Source organism: Brachionichthys hirsutus, chromosome 15 (genome assembly GCF_040956055.1).
Source record: "Brachionichthys hirsutus isolate HB-005 chromosome 15, CSIRO-AGI_Bhir_v1, whole genome shotgun sequence".
NCBI lineage: Eukaryota > Metazoa > Chordata > Actinopteri > Lophiiformes > Brachionichthyidae > Brachionichthys > Brachionichthys hirsutus.
This window is the reverse complement of record NC_090911.1, coordinates 10510668-10528246: the sequence shown is the minus strand read 5'-3', so window position 1 is coordinate 10528246 and position 17579 is coordinate 10510668. Positions and strand designations below refer to the sequence as shown.

The following is a 17579-nucleotide window of genomic DNA, read 5'->3' as shown; positions in this document are numbered from 1 at the left end:
TTTTGGTTGTTCCGCCTTCCCTCTTTCGACTCGACTCGGGTGTTCCCGTCGCGCAAGCGTCCAAGAAGTGACCGAGGAGGGGAGAGCTGGAAGAGGGGGAGAAGTAAAGGACAGTTTTAACGCACCACCAGACGTCGGGGGACGGTGAAAGCGGTGCGCAGAGCCCGGTTCGTAACAGTCTGTGTCGCAAACGCGTTCGTTGTTGTGACATTGTGCGCTGCGAGCGGAGCGGCGGAGCAGAAAGGAGCGTTTCCTCCCAGCCCGTTTGCGGATACGGCGAGAAGGAGACGCGGCTCGACCCGCCTGTTCGCCCCCCGTCCAGGTGAGCCCCGACCGGCATAACGAGCGCTCACCTCGGAGCAACAGTTGGTCTCAGTACTAGGAGGCGTATTTACTGTCGCTTTTCTGTTTTCTTTCGTTCATGCAGCACTTGATGTGGGACACCTACTGTGTTTCCACACAATGGCTCATTTTGGAAGCAGACTATTCCAGAATAAAGCCACACTTGGGACAGATGGATAGTTAGATGCAGAAATGATCTGACTCCCAACTGCATCAGACATTTTCCCACAGAAGACGTATTACCAGCTGTTGGCAAGAATTCCAAAGAAAGCGCCACAATAGTTATTATAGGAGTTGTCTAAATATTCATGACGAGTATATCTTGTATTTCATAGAGAGCCCAAAGCTACTTTGACTCGATACAAGCTGGATTCTTATCCAGACAGCTTCTGGCAGTATTCCCAAGGAATCTTAACCCATTCCTCTCCGGTAATTCCCTTACACTGAAGCTTCTTCTGTTGTTTAACTTCAAATTTAATCGCGTTCCAAGTTCTATAAAACGTTCTTCGTCTCCGCTTTGTGAGGTTTCTGTAGTATTATGTTGTTTCCTGTGGATTCCCTGCAGCTGTAAGAGCTATATTTTGCCACATTGGACAGGATGGTAGTGGTATAATAAAATATTGTCCTCTTTTTTTCTCCACAAATAATTCAAACTGTTCTGAGGTCAGTGATTTGTGTTTAAAGTGCTTTAAGGCTATGGCCTCCCTTGTTCCATTTTATTGACCTGCTTGCATGTAAAACCTGAGCTAATAACCTGATAAAACACCTGTAATGTCTTTGTGTCATCGGATTGCATACGGCAAATAGCTCGAGCGCTAAGATGGAAATGCGGCTTGTCTCGCAGAGCGCCATTAATCATAATGCCATGGCTTCTAACTGAGGAAACCGGTTCGTAGCCCGGTGGCAACTTGGCCCGAACGTGTATTTTATTTGCTTTTTGGTGGTGGCAGTTTCACTGGATGCAGTAAAGAGCTGCATCCCTCACGGATGTCTCTTCCCTTTACTCCATTGTTGGAGGTAAATTAAGTTGAAGGCAACTTTTTCTCAACATGTTGGTAGAAATCATCACCAAACAGACTTTTAAAAAGAAAATGCTAATAACAATAAGCTAATATTGACCTTTTTAAGCTGTGCTTTTGCGTCAGCATCGTTGTGTATCTTGGAGTTGGGGCCCCTCAGCGTGTAGACTTCATCTTACTGAGTCAACTGAATCCTTAGTTCCTGCTTGCAGGTGTTTTACCGTCACAAAAGGATTTTTGGCTTCCTTTAATGTAACTTACGAGCTTACATGCAAACGTCTCGACTTCCTCTTGCATCATGCTAAAATGTAATGTTTAAATTTAGGCCTTAGCAGAATAAGTCTAGGAAGATCGGCACAGTCTAACGTCTAATTTGGAAACTGGTGCTCTGAGTGATGCCTTTCAAACGTTAAAATACCTCTGGGACTCCAGCAGCCATTTAAGGAGCACAGTGGAAGAAACGTGTAAAATATGCCGCAGCGGGTTATTTAAACTCCTTGTTCGATTTAGTTATTAGAAACTGCTGATAAATCCTACATTTTGCAAGTAAACCTGATTGGTCTAATAATTTTGCTTCCAGGTGTATAAAACAGACTTTTCACCTGCATTTTTATTTTTTATTATGCAAGAGGAAACATGTCTGCTGTGCGGCATGAACCAATTGGATGACGAGCCTCCATGGATGGCTGGCGTGGAGGCCCTCACTCGGGGAGGTTGCTGAGACGTTTACATGGAGCGTCAACAACTGTGTTGACGTCCTCTGGCCATTAGGAGGACGGAATACAGACCGGCCATTGATAAGGCCAACTCATTAGTACCCTATTCACTTCCATCAAAGCCTCCTCTCAACACAGCATGGCGGCGGCGCCACAAACTGGATGCTGAGGGTTCACATACTTCCTGCCCTCACACGACGGGGGGGGGGGGTTAAGTTTCCCTTGTGAATGAAAGAACAGCTGTACGACAGAGAAGCAGCGTCACACGTATGAAGATCCACATTGTATTCCCTGGGCCGTACTCTGCTTCTGGTGGCAGAAACATGGCCTCCCCGATGGAGATGACTTTACGGTTTTGGACTCTACTACTGTCCGACAGCTTTTTTCCTCTCACTGGGCTGCGTTTGGGTTCGAGTGCCGTCAGCCTGAATAGCTGGCGGTATTCAACGTGACGCGCGACGCATGTAAATCGCTAGGGTAACGGCAAGGAGGGGACTCTGTGGCCAAGATGGAGGACTGTCTTCTCCAAGGCTTTGGATTGGTTTACATGGTTTGAGATTGAAGAGCGGACTTGAATCTTCTCTCTCTTTTTTTTGTCTCTTAGACTTTAACCGGTGGAACAATGGATCGATTGTTTGGCTTCTCTTGGAGGTGGTGCTGTAGCTGTAATCAATCCTATAGTTTATAGTAGCTAATCTTGCACCTAATGAGACGTGTCTCCGCCGACGCACAATGCTGTCCAACCCGGTCGACGGCTCTGTTTGTGGCTTTCTGACAAACATTTGCTTCAGAGCAGGAGGAAGACACTTCGGTGACGCCGTGGGTGAGCCTCTCGTCAGCCGGGCTCGGTTTCATCGACCTCTCAGCTGCTCTTTAATGCCTGTGTTTGCGTATTTTTACACATGGCTACGTGTCAGAGAAGGATGTACTTCAGCTTGTAAAGACTTGCTTGACGTGTGTTGTTGTTGTTGGTGTCAACAGTTGTTCCCACTACTTTCCTCTTTTCTTTGCCAGGCGTCTTGCGTCATTTCCTTTTTTGGTTCCACGACTAAGAGCTAAAGACAACAAAGCAAACAAAACATGCACACGGTCTTCCTTCTATGGCAGGTCAACTCAAGCCAGACCAACTCGGGTAGACTCCGCCTTCGTTCGCCCGTCTTCGGTTCGCCTCGGCTCCACTCGTTTGTTCAAACGCCGAAAATCTGTTTGACTTCCGAGGCATCAAAACCCGAGTCGAGAGGTTCCGCTGCAATTGCTTTCATGAAATTCGAAGTGTCACTGGATTCGTTCACTGGCTTAAAAACACTCCGGCTTAATAATAAATCTACGTCGGAGCAGAAACGTTTCCCAGGATATTGCCTCGTTGACTGCACGTAAATTTAGACTAAATGTTTCGACACCACGGTAAGAATAGACGGAAGGTTTTGTCTTTGCTGGCTCCCTGAACCGAGGCGATCTTGGCGTTCGCACACTAATCAGGGTCAGCTGTATGCTTTGGCCAAAGCAGGAAGTGCTGTCATAGCAACCGACTCAGAAAGGTAGTGTAACAGACCTAATTTCCTGTAATCGTGACAAGATGTTTCTATTCATCGTCACGGCTCTGGTTTCTCTCTACATTTGTTTCCAGAGTGAAGAGTAGTTTCTTCTTCCTCTTCTTCTGTCTTTTCATGCCGAGTTTAGATTTTCCTTCATATCCAGCCATTTTTCTCCTCCTTGAATGGAATAAATATAACAGATTTTTGGTGAAGACAGAAATTCAACCGATGAGGTCATGTCGGTTTGTTGTTGTGTTGTGACTTGCCGTCGCCTACGAGAGCTGAGGCGTGTGATAGCATGTTAGCAGCTAAAGCAGAAGTCCAGAATGAATCGAGGTGCAAAGCAGGAGATCAGCTGAGGCTTGTTCACGGCAGCAGAGTTAGTTTTAGTTTTAGTTTTCTACTTGATCGGTCTTTATTGGGTCTCGGAAACACGTTTTTACCGTCGGTGCTGTGCACAGCTGTTCATCCTCTGATTGGCCAGCGAGAAGGAAGCAGGTAATCTAGGCGTGCTTAGACTGTAAACTATCATCCAATGCTGAAGTTCCTCGTACACACTGATCTGAGGTTGGACTAGTTTTCATGTGTAAATTAAAGTTTCTACTTGTTTTCAGTTCCACCAAAGGGGACAAATCGGCCACACTTACGACGGCCCGTCCTCGTCCTCGTCCCCTCAAACGCTGCGGCACCGAGCTCGATGAACGTTCACCCGTTTTCTAAGAGGCTTAAAGGCGTGTATCACATATTTAGTTAATTCAATTTGCATTTCTTCTTCTTCAAATATTATATATTTGAGCAATTTCTCCCTTAGTTTGCTCACATTCACCTTAATCCAGTTTGACTTCATCATAATAGGTGAAAGGTTAAAAAAAAAAGCTGCTGTTCATTTAAAGTCATCTATGATGACCCCCCCCCCCCCCCCAGGACTAAAAGTGATTTCTTTGTGGTCTGCTTCCTCCTCCCGTGGTTATGTCACAGGAGTTGGTGAAGTCTAGAATGTCTTTAGGCCTCCTATCTGTGGAAAGAAACAAATAAAACAGTGTCCCTCTTACACAACGTCAAGACCTAAGACACATTTTGTGAGTTCTTATTTCAGAGCTTTCTGTGTCTTCTTCAAATACTTGATATAATTTGAAATCAGTCCTTGAATTAATAAGAAAAACACTGTTGTCCCCTGTGATAAAAAAAAAAGAAGAAGTTTAATTTGGCCTTTTACTTTCTGAATAATCTAAAGCCAGGTTCAAATGGCAGAAACATTGAGCACAAAATCAGTTTAGGACGGTTATGAAATGCTGCTGCTTTGAATCCCAAAGTTAAAGCCACAAATGTGCAGTGCCTGCTTTCGTCCACGCGGTGGTGCTCTCTGACTATGAAGCCTTCCCCCCCAGCCCTGCATGAAACATGCTGCTGTACAAACAGATTGTGTTGGAGCTGGTGGGAAAGAGGCTTCCTCCATGTCGTGTGCGACCTGAGTCAGATTTAACTCGTGGGTCATGTCAGGTAATCTGCATGCATCCCTTTAACGATCTGGATTCCTTTCAATGTGGGACTGTCATTAAAATCACAAGCAGAGCGCCACCAACAACACCGGACAGACTGGTTAAGGTTTATCCGTCGTGACAATAATCATAGTCATGCAGTTAAATGTGGGGGGGGGGGTTCAAAATGCAAACTCTGGAACCATTCCTGCGTGCTTAATTTTGCAAGATTGTCCGTCTGTCTGGTTGTAATGAGCAAAGTACGTTAAAAAAAAATTACTCCCACTCACTGGAAGATGCACCTCATTTTATAGGACATAAACTATGCTTGCAGTTTTCCTCAAATGTTTCTTAATATCCTTAAGCCCAAATATGGGCATATCCTGCGAGAGAGGCAGAGACTTCGGCCCTGCTTTCCTGTCAGACATGTAGAGGAAAGAAGGAATGGATAGGCGTGCAAACAAGTGCAGAATTTGCACACTTTGACGGAGCGTGTTGTTTTAAGTAGGGAAATGTGCAGCAGAAGCACGCACGCCATCCTAAAAGGCTTCAGCAACCAAAGACGCGCTCATAATGCTCCTGGGATCGGTGTGTCTGTGTGTGATGGGGTTGGGGAGACACTGTCACTTTGATGGGGTGTCTTTTTTCATTTCTTTAGTGCTCTTTTACGGCTCTCTCGGGAGGTTTGCCCCCCCCGCCGCCCAAACAAAGACTGGTGTGTGTGTTCCTCCTGACTGAGGCCCGATCAGGACGCTGCAGAGGCGTTTGACACCTGCAGCGTCGGGTCGTGCACGAGAGGCAAAACTGCCCTTTTGTCACCGTTTAACCCGAGCCCCAAAGTTTTTGTCTTGATGCCTCACTAAGTTTCTGTGTCTAAAATGAGTCGACCACAGGTGTCCCAGTGAAAAACAATCCTCGCCTGTCTCCTCGTTGTCTCTCTCCCTCTCTCTCTCCGGTCGATGAAATCAGAAGCCTGGTTCACACTCGGATTGACTCACAGTTCAAAGTCTTTTTTCCGGCTCTGATATATCAGTCATGTTCTCTCTCCTGGTACACGATGGAACACAGCCTCACATTTTGTTCAGGAAGGAGTCTCGTACGGTGTCTTCTTGTACCCTTACCTATCTGAACTTTAGGAAACGTTCCCTCTTTACAGGGGCTTTTAATTAGAGAACTAGATTTATCTATTGTAAATATTTCTATTTATCTGACATAGTGGAGAAAGAATGTCCTCACCAGTAGTCATCGGCCTCACAATCTGCACCGATTACATGATTAATCTCTTTACCTATGCCCTGTTTAAAAAAAAAAAAAAAAATGCCCATCTACAGAGAGTATAGATATAAAGTCGACTTTAAGTCCAAAGCGCTTTCATGTCTTCGTCTAGTCCCATTTTGAAATAAACACTGATTTGTATAAATGAGTCGGGTGAACCCAGGGACCCCGGACTTTACTCGCTTGTGAGAAATGAATAGGGCACAGATGGGAAGTAAAAAAAAAGATAACGGGAGGATGAGGAGGAAGCAAAATGATTTTTGAAGGGATTCAGGGTGGGCTGCAGGGGAAGTGGTCACAGTGCGACCCTCAATGTGAGCTTCTTACTTCAGCCGGCAGGTCTTTGAAACTGATAGATCAACCGCGGCAGTTGTGGGAGGAGCAGCCATTCATGTGGTTGTGATTAATAGTAACTCTGACCCCATTATGTACACTTCTGTGTGTGAGTGTGTGTGTGTATGGGAGGGGGGTCTGTAAGTCAATCCTGCTTGTGTGTAAGTCGATGCGTCTGAGCATCCTGGAACTGTGACGCATCAACTTTCTTTTTTATTTCGTTGGGATGGACTCTTAGGAAATACTCTTCACAGCATGTGGAAACAGAGTTGGCGTTTTGAAATGCTGCCGTTGTGTCAAAGAACGGCTAAAACACAACAAACATCTGCTGATCTTGGATAAAAAAAAGACAATTGTGCAAATACTCCCTATAATAACACACCAGAGTGGCGTTGTGCAGCTGTGTAGATAATTGCGCTGCTGTTTGCAGGTTTTCTGATGACGTCGTCGTCTCGGTGTGCCACCAACAAAACAAAATGTCAAATGTAGCATTTCAAAATAACTCGGTTCATGACTAAATATCTAGTTAAAGGTCGCCGTCGTAACTTTGTTATCGTCAGCATGACTGGGGTTCCGTTTAGCGACAGGCGTCATGGTGGCTGTAGCCTTTTTTGATATTTTCCTATTTAAAAGAAAACCCGACATCTCAGCTGAATGCGAAGCAAACATTTCGGAGGTATCCAGTCGAATCATTATGAGAAACGTGGGGTCCAGCCTTCCTGCTGGCAACGACTAGGCAGGATCCCTCACCCAGGACAATGAATGAAGTGTTAACAATAACAGAATAGACTATTCATTAGCCTTCTTGTTGTCCTGCTTTATGTCCCATTCTTTCTAGATTTGACTTATTGTCCCGACCTTGTCCCTCTTCCCGCTCAGTCCCGACCAAGGTCTTGAAATCCGTCACAAAGCCCCATCATAAAGCGTTCATAAAATCAGCCATCTGGACTCATGTGCTCTGGGATGGGAAATCCTCACACAGCTAATTGCCATAAAGTAGTCACGAGCTGATTTTGATATTGAACTAAACGCATGTCGACTCTCCATCTCATTAGTCACTATGACTGTTGCATATTAACTGTAACACAGGAATCAGGCATCAGCACTATTATCACTTCTGCAGGCGAATTGGTCCTGCGTTTGTGTGTGTGTGTGTGTGTGTGTGTGTGTGTGTGCATGAATCTCATGGGCTACTCCTCATGCAGCGGGTCTCGAGTGATCACATGCAGTAATCTCGTGCTCGTCATTCCTGTCCTTATTTGTCCAGAATTGTTCCTTCTTGCCAGGAAATATTTGAGATCGTTGGGTTTTGTTCAGTCAGCCCTGTAGATGGAGACGTCGAGACCTCATCAGCCTGGAGGAAGGCTCGGGTGTCGAAAGGAAACATGTAGCTTGATATATATATATATTGCGTAGGTTTTAGTGACAGTGGGGTCAGCAGTTCATGTCTGCATGTTTGGACTGACGTGCATGTAAGCATGTTGTCACGCTCACAGCACGCATAAATCTGCCACCATACTAGCGCCTTTCTGCGGTATCGTGCCTGCATCTCAGCTCGGTTTGGCGTCAACCAGCCTATTGAACTCTGACCCTTGAGGACAACTAGATCAGTGGCGGGTAGTTTGTAAGTAAACGTCCCCCCCCCCTCGGTGGAACGAGAGTAGCGCGGATGCTCCCATTTATAACGTTTCAGATTTTACGAGGCGGAACATTGATTAGTGTCTCCCCCCCCGATGTCAGACATGAGCGATCTGAAAGGTAAAGAGATGCTTTATTTGTATTTATGAGAGGCCGCAGGCAGCAGACTGTAGCATCACATGCTTATAAAACACATGTATTAATCAATGCACAAACGCACACGTGCACCTCTACCTACACATTTACAAACGGTCACCTTCTTAAATTCTTCCAAACACTAGTTTTATTTTATAAAACAACGCTCATCAGTTCTCTTTTGTCCGGTTAACGTCTAAGAACTCAAACATTTAATCTGACAAAGATGGAACCAGCAGAATTTTCCCTTCCAAGCATGATTGACTAATTATTGGCAATTATCCACACTAATGTAAAAATGCTTTGTTTACACGATATATCTGGATTTTGCATATTTAACCATATCTAAATAAGATTGCACAACTTGTTGGCTTTTAAACAATGTGTGTAAACATAAAAATCACAAAAGGTAGATGCAAAAATCTACTCTGCGTGCACGGCCTTCGCAGCGTGCGACCACACTGGTCCAGCCATCTTTATCGCACTCGTGCAAACAGAACTCATCTGCATTTATGTCACCCTCTCACTAATCCCATTTCCTCTCTCCTTCCAAAACAAGCTCTCCTTTACAACCTTCATGTTGTTTCCTAATGAGCCGTTTGACGTCTGTTGTGAACCCTTATCAATGATTCCATCCATGCAGGCAGGCTGTCGTTAAATCCTTCATAAGTCAGCTCCGGCAGGGAGGAGGAGGAGGAGGAGGAGCAGCTGTACGGAGGCCAACCAGCGACACTGCAGACCCGAGGCCTCCTCTATTCCACCTTGCCTGCAGCAGCGATGTGCATGTGGTCCAACCAGCTCAGGGTTGGAGGCTGGAAAGACTGAGTACCTTTTGTTTATTGTGCCATGTGAGGCAGGCCAGTGATGGGTGAGAGATGGGGATCCATTGTGTCGTATCTCCCTGCCTTCATCGTGAATGGTAGCTTTCAGACGCGAGACGGACGGAGGCCAAAGGCGAAGCCCTCACAATAGCTTCAGGTTTTATGGCGCTCCTGTCGCCAGCAGTAGAATTTTGGCCTTCGACCAAAATGCGACGTGCACACGCAGCTGCACGGCTTCGGCGGAAACCTCTCTCTGCTTCACACACAGACTCGTCTCTCTTCTCCATCTCGGCCACAATCGCACGTTTTTTTTTCTCTGCTTCATTCATTCATTCATCCACTGCATCCATTTCCAGCAGTCTCCACTTGGCTTGCGCGAAGCTTTCTTTTGTGCATTTCCTTGCCGTCTTCTCCACGTCACCCTCTGACGTCTGAAGGGCATTATCTGCTGTAGGCTTCTGTTTGTTTTGGGCTGCTCCGGGCCTGATAATGGCCCATTGCTGGGGAACCAGCGGCTCGTAGGCATTCAGTGGAAACTGCAGAAACCTGTCTAATCTGGACGATACCCAGCTGGCATTTAATTTGTTCATTCTCGGCTATAGTACGAGCAGATTCTAGAGGTCGGTTCCACTGCAGCCGGCAAACACACAGACCACTTCTGGCTATTTTTAGTGCTAACGCTCTCGACTCATGACATCACTGGCGGCCGATGGGACTGTTTTTGTGTCTCTCACAGGCGTTCGGCATCCTGTGTTTAATGCCAGGTGTCTGAATACTCGATGAGCGTCAAACAGTCTTTTGTATATTCGGCTTATTCTTCTCTCCTGATCGTCCCGTGGAAGGAATGCAAGGAACTCTATTGAAAGTAACATCAGTGGAAAGGAAACCCGCCTCCGCCGTCACTATTTGTTCTTCGTGCGTTGTTCTCTCCTCGGTTTCTTTGTGTCAAAAGTGTGACTTCACCCCTTCAGCATTTTGAGCCGCATTACTCATTACTTAAGCATTTTGTTTGTCTCTTAATCTAACTGCTTTGGAAATGTACTGCAGTCTCAGCCCTAGGTTGTCGCTGTGTTCTCATCTTTCTGCCACAAAGCATCATGGGATGTCAGAACGTAGCCGTCTGTGGAGTTACCGCCCTTGAATTTTGCACAAGGAGGTTTAACCCTATTGTTGTGCAAGAATGAACTTCACAGATCATCCTCTGCAGCACGACGATCTGAAACACGGGCCTAAGCGCTCAAGTGACTAAATGTTTGAAGCTTTACAAACATTTAGCAGAGCTGACCTCTATTATGATGCAGATATCATTGATTGTATATGTATTTTTTTTTAAATGAAGCTCAAGGTCTTCATTGTTCAATTTTGCACCCCACCAGGCACTTTCTGCAACTATCCATTAGGCCTTAACTTGCCGATGCTACACTTAAAGTGCATTCCCCTTAACATTTAAACCACACTTCACCCATATTTAGGATCACATAACTGACAGTTTCTAATCTCGGAACAGGATGGCTGATCCTGCTAGTTTGAAATGCCCTACTCAGCATTTCAGGAGCCGCATATCCCCACTGCACTCACTGGTGTGAAACCAGTCATAATTAACACAAATTAATAACTCATGTAAAGGATAAGAGGATTTATTTTTTCTGACCCACTGCTGCTGCGCTCTCATTCTGAAGGTCTAAATTAGGCATCATTAGTTGCACAGATGAACGTCTTTGTTGTGCTTTGCGTGGAGCGGAGCATAATTAGAGGTTGTGCAGCCAGAGATTGTCTGAGTTCGCCCCATGCATTCTCACGTGTGATGAATGCGAACACACCCGAGTGTTATCCCCCCCCCCCCCCCCCCCCCTGTGTGTTGCTGTAATCTTCCCAGACAAACATGCTGATCTTCAGGAACGTTTAGTCATGTTTGCAAATCTTTTTGTTTTTTTAATATCATGATGTTTAAAGGAACCGCTTAGCTTGCTTGGCATGTTATCTCACGCTGTGCGTACCTTATCTGATTTGTGTTTCTTGAATTGAGGTCATTTTAAACCGAGTCGGCGTGTAATTCCTGCTGTGCGGCTTGTCAGCAACATAGTTTGTGCTCAAAACACAAGAATCATTCATGGCTTATTTGGACAGGAATGAGTCTCAAGTAATTGCACATGAATTTGGGATTTAGAAATCCTGCAGAAATAAGTCTAGTCTAGTCTTCTGTCTAGACACTATTGCTTTTCTATTCTGTCCAACCACAGAATTTAACAGGGTCTTGTTTGTCGGATTCTGAGACGCTACTGTAACTGAAATGTTTTCACGGCGATAGAGACGGAGGTCTGTTATTTTTAACACCACGTGTTTAATCAAGACAACTTTCCATTGACCTTTGCACGGTCCTGCAGGTTTTCCTGGAAATGCCTTCCACAGGAATAATGGTTACCCTTCAACCAGTCACAATCGAGCAGCCCTGCAGCCCGCCATTGAGTTTCCCAGTATTCCCTTTGTACTACGTGCACAGCAAGTGAGTCGTGGGCGTGGTCCAGTCAGCTTTGCTTATCTCGGTGGCCATACCTGCAGCTCTGTGTCTCATCTTAGTTCCCCTTGAATCTCCTCATCTAGTTTTCTGCTTCCCTCAGCGTTACGTTCTTCACTTGTGTCCATACATCAACATCACGGCGTTAAAGGTTAAAGGTGACATGATGCAATGTTTATTTTTTAATAAGGAGGATGCTCGTGAGTGCATGCGTTTGGAAAAGTATCAGTTAAATCTACCAACACGGTAAGCATGATTAAATACTTTTATTTAAAATCATGTCTGCTTTGGTTCTATTTCCCCACCCCTGGTTTGAGGTGCAGATGAGCTGTCGTGACCCTCTGGTCGCCATGGTTTCCATGTTTACTCTGGTAAACCAGGGCATGGTGATCTCGTCAGTGTCATCTGCATGATGGTCTCTGCCGAAGAAGGCTGCGCCTCTCGTGCTCTTCCTCTTTTTCTGGTAGGGAGCCGGTGATGTCAGCACGGTGGGTATTGCAGGATGGACTCGTCACCCTTATTCTGCATCCTGCAGCATTCGTGCAGCCGGTAAAACGCCGACTCGCTGCAGGGGAGGATATCGTCGTCTCCTATGTCTGCAGACCAGAACTCCTTTTTGCAGAGGGAGCTTGCACATCGAGGATGGATGTACACGAGAGATGAGGCGCTTGCTTTGCATGTCTTTGTGTGTTTGCACGCACAACTACACGAGCGATAATGCCAAGGATACTGGCTTCGGCGGGGGGTGGGGGGGGGGGGGGGGGGGGGCTGAGTCTTTGAACTCTTTCATTCAAAGCAGCAGACATTTGTCTAGACTCCAAATATCACCGCAACTCACAGTTCGCTTCTCAGCTGCTGATATAAAGTCGCGCCGACTCCATGGAGACGTTTCAGGGAGTTCCAAATGTGATCGCTGGAAACACAGACGCTGTTTTCAATTGAGAATTGATTCTGGATTGATTTAATAGATAAGGGAGCTCAACTCGAGTGATTTTAAGGTGAAATGAATGAAAGCCTTCGGACATGGAAAAAGCTTCGTCTATCTCCCTTCTCCTCCAGTCAAGGCTGATGTGCAGCTGGCAGTAAATAAGCTCTTAAGCAGTTCATTTCATCAGTGCGTGTCTTTATATACCGCAGTGAAAAAAGCCCGATGCTCCCCGAGGGGACCACACACACTGCACCCTTGACAGGACCGACTCTTCCTTCAGCCTTTAATAGAGCTGGTTCCGATTCGTCAGCAGCTCTGGGCTGCCGTGTGAGACGCGCTCGGGTTTTCATCTCTCGAGCGTTGCCGTTAACGACGTCGAGTCATAATGGTTCCCTGTTCTTGGCACTTTGAACACTGAGCTAATGAATCACATGTGTGCGGGTGGATTTGTGTGCAAGGTAGAGCAGGGCGAGGTTGGGGGGGGGGGGGCTTCAGTGGTCCATGCTGTAGGTGGTCCTGGCTGCTGTGTGTGTGTGTGTGTGGGGGGGGTTATTGGGTGGGCTTGTAAGGGGGGGGTCTCTTTCTGATCCTTAGGGCAACTTTCTGGCAAAGCTCCCATCCTGTACGTATGTGGTGGTGTTTGTGTTACACGCCAAGATGCACACACATCAGTGCCCCCCCCGTAGCGCCACAGTCAGACTGGTGCTGCTGGTAGTCGCTGGCACCACTTCACAGGCCCAGTCGAGTTGGGTTCCCTGGAGCGATTCAAATGCCTCGTTCTTCCTGACTCACCCTCCTCTTCCTCCGGCTGCACGTACAGGTTGAACTTGTACTGCGGGTTCACTTGAACTTAAATTACAGTTGCATGTCTTTCTTTTCCCAGCATGTCACACCCAATCACATGACAGATGGAGAAGTTGGGTTTTGGCAACCTGTACTTACCGGTAAATGAGGCAATTGACGAGGACATGCAAGGTAACCCTTGATGTAAAGTCTTACCTTCTGCCTGCTCGTCTTGCAACGTCAAAGAAAGTAGAGGAAAAGCATCGATCTTTTGTCAGGGTACACACAAAAATTAGGATCCGTATTTGGTGAAGCCCAATCCTCCCATGGAAATTCATCCTGTTTTTTTAGTAATTCAACAAAAAAGAGACATTTTCACATTTTGGAAGTTCATGGATTGTTATATTATTGTTATTTGTAATGACTGAAAAGCTCAAATGACGTTTAAATAAAAAGAAAACATGCGTACTTGTTATTTAGCAGTTTATATTGTGCGTAAAACCAGTATTTCCTGTAACACCCTGCCGTCCACATGCTAATGGTTTCGGTATTGGTACTGCTCGCGTAGCGCTGAGCTTTAAGGCTGCAGCAACATTTTATGCATTCAGTGTCCTGCTCAAAGGCACTTCCGCAGGCCTGCTTCTCTCCAGTTTTCCCAGTCTTTCCACTCCCGCTAGTGCATAGCTCTGTTCCGTGTTTTAATCAGCTAAAAGGGGCAGGCTCCGTATTTATTCGGGTTTCTGCAGGCACGGCTCTGGCGAGGAAGGAGTCACTGCAGCCCTATCGTGCGAAGGCTGTTTGCACATCTCATTTTATCTCCCAGTTCGTTGTTGTACTTTTCCCCTACCTTCTGCACTGTGTTTGCACATTTCACAATTTATAGACGACGTAATCTTTGTTCGGTAACACAAGGAAGTCCACAATTTTACCCGGCATCAGTGAATTACCTGCTCATAGAAGCATCTGAATTGGATCACAACAATGTCAGTTACTCAACCAGCGCCATAGTCGATTAGTTGAGTTCATTATCATTTTAAATGATTCATCTGGTCACTGAGGTAAATTACTCAGTGACACAATCATAAATCTATTTTTAACATCTGGAGGATGACTCCTGCAGACTTTGAGAGGCGGTTGTAAAGTTATTCTGTCTCTTCACAGAGGAGGGAGGCCGTTATCGCTTCCAGTAAATGCTTCTTTTCTTCTTGCATCCAGTGGAATTTCATTTATGGCTGATAAAACTATAAAATGTTCTTAAGCAACCTCTTTAACAGTTCGAGCTGCAACATAGATGGAGCTCATCTAAAGAATTCCTTCCTACAGAAAGAAATTCCATCACTCATTATGTATGGATGAAAGGATTTCTTTCCCCTCTTCTTCACCTGCGATGCCTCACCTCCATGACTAAGTTGAGAATGTTTTTTTTAAGGGGGGTAGTTTTCTTTGATGCAAGGCCCATTGACGTCTCACTTTCATGTTATCAGGACGGTTTTAGCTCTTTTTTTTCTGAACCTTAACTGAACCTTCCTGAAGTCTCTCCGTGTTATTAAACTGAGACTAGTTGAGATGATATAACTCACTTAAATGATTCATCTTGACTGTGCGACAACATATTGACGGTCAACCTGCCTAAATTTCTACGCCACGAGACGAGCAACCTTTCAAGAAAAGAACCCCGTGGACCAAAAAAAACATGTTTCAGCAAATTTCTCAATCAACCTCTGTGGAATTGTTAAGCTTCCTCTCTGCTGAGAAATGCTTTGCTCAATGACAGGAGTGTCACAAGATGGCATGCGTGTGTGTGTGTGTTACAAATGTCTTAAAGGAAATTCATGAGAAAAAAAGGCCGATGGCAAGAAAAGGAAGGAGGAGCAGAGAGGAGGCGCAGGAGCTCATGACCATGAGGAGTAGAATATGCTCAGGCTTGTTCTCTTCTCGTCCGTCAAAGCAAGGAGAGGCACGACTCTGACCGGCTGCAGCCCTCATCAGAGAGACTTTTACATTTAGGATTTGATATCTCAGATTTCCAGTCATTGTTTACTGAGCTCTTTGGGTACCCACTGGAACAATGTGGTGTTGTTGTGCTATGTTTGGCTCCAGGGGCACTGTGCTAACAAAAAAAAAAAAAAATCAGCTGATAACAACTCGCAATGCAGCCCCCCATGGGTAGCAAGGGTAGTGCGGTTAGCAGGAGGCTAATGTAGCATTGCCAGTTTCTCCCTTGTGCCGGTCCCAAGCCCGGATAAGCCCACCTCCAGTAATGATGCGTCCCGGCTCAGACTGCATTACCAACCTGAGCGCCACGCATTATCACGTGTTACTTTCGTTTGACTTGATCTGTGCCGCAAAGCTGCTGAAAATTCTCTGCAAGATCACTCTGTGCTCTGAAACCGGTTATGGACCCTTCACTGGACAAGCTTGACCTGAATGACGCAGGAACTGTCTGATCCTAAAAAGTTCTTACGTCCATGTTCAGTCTGTCCTGAAATTCTCCTTTTCGTCTGATTGCAGCGTTTGATTTACTCGAGATGTCCTCAAAGGCTCCCACTTCCAACAACATCGCCCACTCCCGGCGGACGGTGCAGCAGCTGAGAATAGAGGCGAGCCTCGAGAGAATAAAGGTGCAGTGCAAACGGAATGCCGCGCATTCACTCTCATTGTGACGTTTGTATGTGATGCACCTTTTTTTTTGGTAAAGTTTTATACGAATAAAGTAATTTATTTTTCTGTAGGTATCCAAGGCCTCTGCCGATCTTATGAACTACTGCAGCGAGCATGCGAGAAACGACCCTCTGCTCATGGGTATTCCCGCGTCAGACAATCCCTTCAAGGAAAAGAAGCCCTGCACTATATTGTAGTCGCCGCCACTTAGCCTTACGTGTTTAATGTGTCGCTTATTAATGTTGCTTTATTCTTTCATTGCGAGGAATGGGGTCGAACTGCTATTGTATTATTTACCATGTTATTCATCTGTTCTCTTAACAAGTCAGCCGCCGTTTACGCAGAAGCAGCGACGCATAACGAGCAAAGAAAGACCCACAAGCCCGTGCTCTTCTCTGAAACTGCTGACTGGCAGCGCCTGCCGCTCAGTTGGAGATCTTACCACGAGCACGACTTTGGCTGCATGAGTTGCGATGATATCAGGTTTTGTAATGTTGCATGAATAGTAATGAATTCGGTCCTTCCTTTGTAAACGCTCCTCTCCATCGGGCTGTTGCTGTTATTGTCTCGCTGCACATTAGTTGTAAGGTGGATAAAAATGTCGCTTCATATCAGTCCACTAAGGGTGAGGGTTTACCTTCATGTTCTTTTCTTGTGATCGTATCTTTGACCGCGAGTAACGCCGACGTATCTGGTCTGACGTTCAGATAAAGTATTCTGCAAACCATCAGAGCTGCAGAGGTTCCCGATCGGTGCATAAACGATCCACCTGCCAATTTAACATTTAACTTATTCTTCTCTTCGCTCTATTATTCAGTCGACTACCACGATACGTCATTGGCAATCTAACGCACCGAAATGTTGATGACGTAAAAAAATGTTTTGCTCAGATTGATGCATTTGAGATAGTACGACCTCCAGCGCTGTGAGGCTTTTGGCAAATCTTTTCAAATGTACATGTAAAGCACGGAGATAATGAAGTGTGTGTGTGTGGGGGGGTGCCTGCCTGATCACATTAGTGCAGTGCAGAAGTTGTATTAGTATTTTTTCAAGTGTAATTATGTGTCGGGGAAACACTGTAATAACGATCCTGGGACCAAGCCAAACCATTTATAATGAGAGAATATATTTGGCCATTCCTTAAACTGACTGTGGAATGCTATTTTTAGGATGCTGACGGCATGAAGCGCGCAAGCAAGTGTTACGCAAAACACCGTGAGCCACTTTTATTTTGCTTATCATGACGAGTGTTTCAGCTGCGCGAACGTGGTCTTCATTTTTTGTGTTTTTGGCCGCGTTGTAGGTACAGGTGGAAAATAGAAAGAATAAAAACGTTTTTTCACTCCACATTAGTGTCGGTGGGGGTCTCGCTTCAGTCCAATGGACTGAATGTTGTGATA

General features: G+C 45.7%; 1 protein-coding gene across 1 annotated transcript; it reads left to right on the top strand.

Annotated features, from left to right (window-relative positions):
• The first annotated feature begins 47 nt into the window (after positions 1–47).
• Positions 48–16376, top strand: gng12a (guanine nucleotide binding protein (G protein), gamma 12a). Its single transcript, XM_068748577.1, has 3 exons — positions 48–322; positions 16030–16139; positions 16251–16376. Exons 2-3 carry the CDS (start codon positions 16047–16049, stop codon positions 16374–16376), a joined length of 219 nt encoding a protein of 72 aa, XP_068604678.1. The 5' UTR covers positions 48–322; positions 16030–16046.
• The last annotated feature ends 1203 nt before the right edge of the window (positions 16377–17579 follow it).

Bases quoted from the DNA above. Each gene is read 5' to 3' on its own strand.
- gng12a (XM_068748577.1), top strand. From the start codon at position 16,047: ATGTCCTCAAAGGCTCCCACTTCCAACAACATCGCCCACTCCCGGCGG. The intron at 16,140-16,250 runs GTGCAGTGCAAA...ATTTTTCTGTAG, and splicing joins CGAGCCTCGAGAGAATAAAG to GTATCCAAGGCCTCTGCCGA.